This window comes from Pelophylax lessonae, assembly GCF_965119305.1.
Source record: "Pelophylax lessonae genome assembly, chromosome: 4".
Classification (NCBI taxonomy): Eukaryota; Metazoa; Chordata; class Amphibia; order Anura; family Ranidae; genus Pelophylax; species Pelophylax lessonae.
In genome coordinates this window covers 407,108,135-407,117,778 of record NC_138771.1, presented here as the reverse complement: position 1 = coordinate 407,117,778, position 9,644 = coordinate 407,108,135, and the positions used below count along the sequence as shown (strand labels likewise).

General features: G+C 32.9%; 1 protein-coding gene across 1 annotated transcript in view; it reads left to right on the top strand.

Annotated features, from left to right (window-relative positions):
* Window positions 1–358: 358 nt before the first annotated feature.
* Window positions 359–9,644, top strand: part of PITX1 (paired like homeodomain 1) — a 34,755-nt gene continuing 25,469 nt past the window's right edge. Inside the window, exons 1-2 of the mRNA XM_082256513.1 lie at window positions 359–440; window positions 3,733–3,786. Coding sequence (XP_082112639.1) covers window positions 3,741–3,786 — 46 coding nt within the window. The 5' untranslated portion in view covers window positions 359–440; window positions 3,733–3,740. The remainder of the gene's footprint in view (window positions 441–3,732; window positions 3,787–9,644) is intronic.

The following is a 9,644-nucleotide window of genomic DNA, read 5'->3' as shown; positions in this document are numbered from 1 at the left end:
CAGCTATTTATTAAACAGGAAACGTGTTTTTATCCATGAAAACTGTGCTGTTTGTCAGTTCAGCAGCCACACGTGTGCGGTGTGTGTGCGTTTGTCAGCACAGCAACAGGGGACAGGAGAAAGTACCTGCTCTGCTTGCCATGGGAAACAATGAAGATTACCTACAATGCAAATGAGGGAAAGGAGTGTAGGGCAGGTTTCATCAGACTGCTGTCTTCTGTACATACACACATTCTCTTGCACACACATGCACACACAGTGTGTGGCTCTCTGGGACTCCAGTGACGTCACCCTGATCTTCGCAGATCTCCTGGAGAGAACCGAAAAGCTCTCTAAACTGTCTGCTAGATCAGCTCAGTGCAGCATCTGCACGGCCAGACTGATAATCGCTGGGGATCTAGTGCCTGGAAAGCGCTGTCACACCACAGATCTCTCTGCTGGTAAGTCCCTCATTCTACAAACCTCCTGCATTTCATTCTGGGGTCACTTGAAAACTTTTCACCGATCTAGAAAAAAAAAAAAAAAATATTTTTCTCTTTAACTTCCCTCTGTCTTGTCATAGCTTGGTCTAGCAGAGAAATCTTTAGAAACAGAGAATTTGTCTTACCTGCCTGCTCAACCGTGTAATAGCTTAATCACTTATTACAATGTCATTTATTTCCACATTGAGATTGATACATTTTTTATGTTAGCTTTGCCAGTGAAGAAATATTATACTAAATTGTATGATCATATATATATACATATGTGTAAAACCAGGGTGAAGTAGGAGTAGTGGCAATAGTAGTTGTCAGAGCAGAACAGCTGCAAAAGTTGTACAAATATATTATACGGTATTAATAATTAACTATCATTCAGTACTACTACTGCATGGGAGTAAATTATTAATACTTATTACTATAACTATATAGTATTATATTATGTATAATTTATTTCTATCCAAGTCTGAAAGCATATATATATATATATATATATATATAGAAATAGAGAGCTACAGCATATATATATATATATATATATATATATATATATATATATATATATATATAATGAGAGAGATACAGCATATATATATATATATATATATATATATATATATATATATGTATATATCATGTATATATATATATATATCTAGAGAGGGAGAGAGGGAACACTTCCTGTAGAAATAAAGTATTGTTAATTTACTGCTAGGCAAATGTATTTATGTGTACCTATATTAACATTTAAGCATATATTTTTATATGCTCTAATACATTAGAGTATTGTATTATAGCATATTTAAATGCTATAATATAATGTCAGCACTTCCTGTAGTATTAAAGTATTAATAATTCTCTGTTAAGCATGTACTTGGAGCTACATTTGAGTGTGTATATATATATATATATATATATATATATATATATATATATATATATATATATATATATATATATATATATATATATATATATATATATATATATATATATATATATATATATATATATATATATATATATATATATATATATATATATATATATATTCATAGACATCCGATTTCATGTCAGCACTTATTTTAGTACTTAATTGGCCTGTAGTATTTTGATGTGTTGTACTTACCTTGTGAACCTGATGTATAAATGGCTCTGAAGATTGCAGCAGCAAATTGAAGTGCGGATATTATTTGGAGTATGTATTCCTTACAGATCTTAACCTGTGTTTGTCCAGCACCCATCATTCTTTTTGGATTGTATGGACTACATGTACCCCACTGTTTTGGCTGTATTCTTTTGAATACAGACATCTAATTCCATGTCAGCACTTCCTGTATTAAACTAATAATAATTTACTGTATGCATATGTACTTGGAACTGTATCCAAATTTGATGAGCATAAGATATATATATATATATATATAATTTTTATTTGATTTTTGTCATACAGACATCTGTTTTCATGTCAGCACTTCCTGTATTGTTCCCCTTTCTTCCTACTGATTAGCCCCCAATTTGCTGAGGCCCTGCTTCCAGTATTCTGTAAGCTGCACAGTTGACAGCTACAATTGCCTGTGTTATCCTTAACCACTTAAAAAATGTGTTATTATTTGGATAGTCATCCGGATTAAATGTGCCTTGGGTGACCTCATAACGCAGATGCCCATTTTAATAGGTTCATGGCAGCCTCAAGGCTGGATGTCTAGTGTCAGATCTGCTTCTACTGATTGGGAAGGGGTGGGGGGTGACATCTTAGTAAGTATGATGAGGTTTAGGTATATGCAATATTCGATATCTATAAGTAGATGTTTCCCAGTGGAAGCCTAGGGGAAAGCCAAATATTGATCATTCTATTGTATTGTGATAGGGGTATGTTTGGTAGGTCTGTGTGAGAGTTACCTGTATCAGCAAGAAATGAAATAAAGTGCACTGTTATGAGCAGCAAGTCTTTGAAAAGGAGCCTGAACTGTGTAGACAGCCTCTTCATTTGCAGGCTTTGACTTCTTTCCCCAGCCTTGAATCTGAGACCTTGACATCTTTATACCTTGTATAAATTCTTTGGTGCCCCTGCACTTCGTCAAACCTGACAAATATGCTAGAAAATATAATTCCAAAGGGGGTTAGCTCACTTTACAAACTTTAAGGATTTAAGCAAAAACAGTTTGCTCTTGGACTAGATCTCCCAATTAGGCAGCCACTATTTATGTGTGTTTTTGCACAATATCAAGACTTTGAGAAAAACTCAATTTCTTGCAAAGCCTGATAGATCTGACAAGACACACATTTTTTATTTTTTTTCAAATGGCTAATAAATGTAATACTTGGGGCACGTGAAAGATTTGCCTTTCTAATCTTTGGCAGTTGCGATCTGTGCAGCTTGTTAGGTTTGATAAAGTTCATTGCCGCGGCAGTAAAATATGGATCACGTGACGCCCAAGCAGTTAAGACCAAAAGCGTGCAACTTTTTTTTTTACTTATAAAACATTCATAAAAAGGGAGGAAAATTTTGAATGGGGATTCCAAAAGAGGGGAGTAATTATGTCTGTAAAAACACAAGTGCAGAAGGGGCTGTGGGCTGATTAGAGGCATTTCTCATGCCTGGATGAAATAGATCAGTATCTCCTAGAACCTAAACCACAAAACTGTTAAAGGTATAATTGCTAGCGGTCCTGTATTAGGTGTCATTTTTCTATCCTTAATAATTATGGAAGAAGTTAATGATCTGTCAAAATAATGGTCAGTGTATTTAAAATTAGTGAGTTAGCCTTAAGATATTAAACAACCCCCCACCCCTCCATCTTCCTAAAATACCAAAAAAAGAAAAAAATTTGGAACAATGTACTCACACTTCCTGAATATAGGCTTGTAAGACACTTAATCCAGGGCTACTGGACAATTAGCCGCAGATTAAAGGCTCATTTGTAACCCCGAATCTGATGCCGAATTATGGCTTTACAATGTGCGACTATTTTTTCCCTCTATTTTATTGTTTTAATGAAACAGAAAACCTGCCTATAAACGGTTTAGGTAATACAGTATGTACATAATGCAAGTATTAGCTCTGACATATTTGAGCAATGCACCCCCAAATCAGAAAAAAAGCAGACATTTAGGAAAAATTATATATATATATATATATATATATATATATATATATATATATCCTCCTACTGAGACAAAGATATATACCTAACTAATCTATTTTTTTGGTGGTATCTAATATACAACCTATATTTGCCTGTTTTTACAGATTCTGCTATGGAACTAAGTCTAACTAAGACTGCTTCCTCCTATGTTGATTTAGGTAAGTAGGATATTTTTTGGATATATTATTATCTCTGTAATATTATATTTTTTAACATGTTATTATTTATTTACTATTATTTTATACAGAGATTTTGCCTATTCATTTTTAAGTCTGCAATGAACAACAGACATTGTGATGGCTAAAGTATAATAATTATTATTTGTATTATTATTATTATTATTACTATTATTATTATTATTATTCATACTGTGCATATGTCCTTAGAATTATTACCACTTAGAATTATTACTAACTTATCCTGGAATCAAACAATATAAACCTGCAACAAAAGTGAGTTGGGTAAATGGTCTACAAAAGTTATTGTTTTTTTTTTGTTTTTGTTTTTGTTTTTTTTCTGTAAGAAAAGCATATAATAAGCCAGGAAAATATATGAATGCATCATCCAAAGAATCGTATACATAATCACTCAATATACACCATTTCCATTTTTAGATGCACTTTACCTCTTTTCCTAGCTACTAGCATTTAGGCAGCAATAATATTGCTTTCCAGGGCTTAGAATTATCACTACATTGCTAAAAATAGAGGAGCTTGATGCTTAAAAGGACAAAAATATTTGTCACCCTATTTATTTCTATCCATACTAAAGGGGGTTATACACATACGCTGCCTGAAATTCCATCCATTTGTTGTAGCATTTATTTAGCAAGCATGAAATGTCCAGTTTGCTGCTACTGAAAAGTCATTTTGAAGAGCTAAGAAAGTGTTTATGCTAGTGGAGGAGTAACATTATTACTATAACCTTAAGCCTACTGTTGCTATACATTAAACAATGGATTTATTCTATGGATTTCCTGACACTGTTTAGATCACAGTTGCCATTAAACCTGACCCTAAGTAGAATTTTGACCCCCCTTTTCAGTTTAATGGGTGGATACAGTTTAACAAATATTTATTTAAATAGCTAATGAGGGTCTGAGTAGGAGTTGACCTCTCAGGATGGCTCACTTTTCATTTGGGTTTCAGTGGGTTTTATATGACTTGTCCACTAAGTGGGTTTACATAGCAGTTTGTCAGCAATGGGCCTGATTTACTAAAGTTGAGCTCACTGATGACTAGGGTGAGCAGTGTTTGCTTTCTAATGCCATCAAATTGAAGGTGGTACAACCCTACACATATATATGCACCTCTCAAAGGCCAAAACCAATGGAAGATATCTGAGATACTACTCTCTATAGATCATTCTTAAGAAAAAGGTAAGTGTCTTTTTTTAAAAGAATTTTTAGCACATAAAATTGCACAAATTAGAAATATGCTAAAATATGTTTCTAGAATTTGAAATAAAACTTAATGTGTAACTATAAATAAATAAGTTAATCTTTTTATTTCCTTTATTTATCATTATATATATTATTTATATAATAAAAAAAAAAAACAGGACAAAGTATGCAAAGAACACAAACTGTAAAATAAATTTGAAGATGTTAATTTACAATTTTTTCACCCAATGTTCACCCAACTTTTACCCAAGGTTCACATATTTCTACATTGGATTCAATAAGAAATTGTGTGAAATGTTTATGACACTTGGGTGAATGCATTGATAGACCCCCAAATATAATTTATTTAAAAGGTCCCTATCAGGATAGACATTGTAAACTGATAACTGTAGGAGGTTATTATTTGTAACAAAAATATTTAATCCATACATTTAATTATATTTTTCTTCATAGTTACATGTCAGCCAGGCTGTCCAAAAAAAAAGTAGCAACAGTTGGATCAAGTTATAACACTTCAGTGGCCATTTGTTATCAACATGGTTTAAATCTTCTTTTAAAAACAATGTATCTGAAACTTTTGAAGCATACCTGGTAGTGTCCTAACCCTCCTCAGCATCAATTTTACTGGATGGCTTGGTCAGCTTGAACAATTTACATTAAAATATAAATGCAAAAAAAAAAAATATATATATATATATATATATATATATATATATATATATATATATATATATATATATATATATATATATATATATATATATATATATATATATATCATACTGAATGCTATAATTACAGGTATTATGTAAAGCCAATATTTTTTTTGTTTTGTTTTGTTTTGGATAGAACAGTAAGGACTGAGACCCTTGTCAGATTTTTTAATTTTGTTTTGTTTTTTGTTTTGTTTAAGTCCGATTGGGAACTTTTTCCTTTTCTTCCTGTCCCACAGACAGTATGAGGGGATTACTCCAAAGCAAGTTGGTGACCACTCTTAGACAATTGTCACCAAAACATTTATTCCCACTAGAAAATTGCCCTTAACCTGTTCCTGTGAGACCTCAAATATTATGAAATGTTCATCACTTTCTCTTTAAATATATATATAAAAAAAAAAAAATAGCCCCCTGGACCAACAGTAAGGGTGAAGCTTCTTAGCAGTAACACAGACAATGATGGAAACCTTACAGAAGTTCTAACACTTTTACATTCTAACTAAATCTAAAATAAAATATTTTGGCTTTGCATCCATATTAACAAATAAAATTACCACACTACAAAAGGTTTTTTCACTGCATGCCTTTAATTTTGTCAGTGTTTTATGCCCTCTGTGTTTTTTTTTTTTTTTTGTTTTTTTTTTTTTTGTTTTTTCAGTGGAGCAATGCTTTATAATTTGTGCATGGGTATGCACAAATTCATGTTTGCATGCCTTCCTTACCATTTGCACACATCAACAGTAAAAGCTTGCCTGAGTCCAAGACTGGGAAGCATGTGCACAAGTTTTAGAAGCAGGCATTCGATACAGGCTAGGTTGGTGCATGCACAGTGATTGATAAATAAATATCAAATAAGTTGGCTAGAAGCAATTCAGGTATATTATTATATGTATATGATGATCACAACTAGTACTCCATCCAGTATGGGCTTTGCTCATTTTTACAGTTTTTAGTTACATAGTTAGAAGTAAAAGACACAAGTCCTTCTAGTTCAAGCAATTAAGTATAGTTAGGTAAATACAATTATGCATTACATTATAGAATAACTAGCTCAGCTTCAAAATATTCAGATATATACAATCAGAAAAATCTAAAATTTTCAATATCATAAATGAACACAGTTTTATTTCACAGGTATTAATAGTATAAGAAAAGTTATAATACAAGTTAGCTAAAATAATTATTGATCTCTATATAACATTTTTTATAATTTGTTGTAATTAGTACATGCAAAGGTTAAATGATTTATGGTAACATAAAAAGCATTATCATCATATTATTTATATGCTGTAAAAATTATTTTTTCAGTTCCAAAATCTTGCTCACCTGTTCCTATGAGGAAAGGGCATGTAGCAGTCTGTCAGGTCAATGGTCATGTGTGCTTGACTTATGTGAATTCACGTGCATATATATCAGAGGAGCCAACCATGCATGTGCATTGCATGCAGGTGCACTTTAGTTTTGGTTATATAGAAACAGGGTAAGGAATCCCTGCTGTATCCTCTGAGACTGATGACCAGCAAGCCAGCTTCCAGCCTTGAGAATCAAGCCACTCTAATTTTGGATTCCAAAGCCCTAATTTGGGGTCTGAAGGATATGCAGGAGGGCATACACCTAAAATGAAGTTGGTCAGGTTTAACCAAGAGCTATTTTTTTGTCAGTGCACCCCCTCCAACTTCTATAGGCCTAAACCAGCCCATTTGGGTAAGCTTAAAACAAATATATCAATATAACAATCAATATATGTATTGGAGCTAGAGTAAAAGTAAAGATAGTGACTAACTGAAGGCCCCAGAGGGTGACTCAGCCTACTTTTATTAGATATGTCCCACCTTCCACAATACTCCAACATATCTTATACCAACTTTCTGAAATGTGGTATCTGCATAGGTTTAGTGCCATCCCTCCCCCACCAATGTGACAATGCTTGGGCCTAGTGACTGGTTGCACAGCCAGAAATTGGTTGGCCATGCCTATTTAGTTAATACTTACAAGTACAGACGTGTGGAGAGGCTTTGGCAGTGTTGTGTAAGAGACAAGTTGACCTTCTTTCTGTTCATCACAACCCTTTCTAGAATTATGTATCCTTAACAGAACTTCACATTAGGTTGCAATAAACATAAAAAGGACTGAAGATTTTGTTTGTTGTCAGACCATCACATAAACATGCACAATTCGGCAATCTGAGCAGTCATGTTTATGTGAGAGTCTGAAAAAATAATTCTAGCAGTAAGGCCCTGCTTACACTTTCAACCACCTTCTAAAGTCCATAGCCCACCTAAATCCTTTACCAAAACAACTCTTTAATGTGCAAAGCTAACTATGACAGATAAAGCTAAAAGAATATAAATGAATACATGCTTACCCTGTGTTGTTTCTCTACTGAAAATTCGGAATCTTCTAAAACAACACATCAGTCAAAGGCATTTAGTCTATAGCAACTTCTCACCTGGCCCACACACGCACACAAATGCACACACATAGCTTTCAGGGCATTTAAACACATACAAATATTTTCATTCCCAAAATTACCAGAATAAGACATAATTATCATGTATTTACAGCATAAATTAAGGATCAGTACGTGCACCTATTGCCGATCATTTTCATGGAGTTATTAGGATTTTATTTCAATGTGGGTAAAAAACAATGGTAATTCTGGTAGGTGGTCTCTGCAGAAGTGACTCATCTTAACTAGTTTTCTAGTTTGAACTCATCCAGAATACTAAAGGCTTAAACTGGAATGTCACTTAAATACATAGACTAACCTAAGGGTATGAAAACACTTGCTCCAAACTTTTTTTCAGGGGAGGAGGTACAATAGGCATAAAAAAAATATATATATATATATATATATATATATATATATATATATATATATATATATTGTATAGTATAATAAAGTATAGTATAATAGTTCATTGTAAAATATCATTGTGTAACCAGCTGTTTAACTTTGTTTTATTATTTTTATACTTAGCTTTATATTATTTGCACATTTCTGCATAAACAGTTACATGTACAAAAAAAAGCAAAAGGTTGGCAATATATTGATGACATACCCTTTATTTAATAAAAGGAACTCTTTATTAAAACCACAAATGTAGAACAACCTTTCTCTATACAAGAAAATATTCACTTGACTTGTAAAAATTGTGCGAACAAGTTGAAGGTGTGTGTGTGTATGTGTGTATGTGTGTGTGTGTCAGTAATCTTACAATACTCTGCCATGCTCTGTGCAAGTCTACAGGCTGCTGATTTTAAAGTGTTTCCCCATCCTTTCCTGCAATTACCTCCCCTTAGAACAACAGCTGTCCTGTATCTGCAAGCCTCAGCTCATATGAAAGGATTTCATAAACCAGAGGAACTTCCATTTAGCATGGCCCCAAACTGCTTTTAAAGGCAATTGATAACAACGCCATATTTACTAGAGTCCTTATGAAGCAGTTTTACTGGGCCAAAAAAAACTTCACGTTTTAAGGAAAATACGGCAGTTAATAAAGATACAGGGTGTCTATTATAAATTATTCAGCTGTGGGGTACTCTTCAATCAGCACATGCCTTGCCAGCCCCTGAATGGTGTGGGGCAGCCAACCCAGCTATAAGAATTTGCCTGTGTATGGATTTTCTGTGTGTGTGTGTGTTCAGTTCACAACAGCAATAAAATTTACAGATATATACATGATGCTTGCATTCACCTAACACATTATAATACATACCAAGTAGAAGAGTATGTTTTAAATTTACTGGGATAAAGAAAATGTTGGGCATTCACATTATTTACAGGATAAGTTTGCAAAATATGTATTTAGAAAATGTGAATGTTCTATTCAACTATGTGACTTACTATGTGCTTGCCTAATATATTTACAGAAATAAATTCAGTATATACAAATAA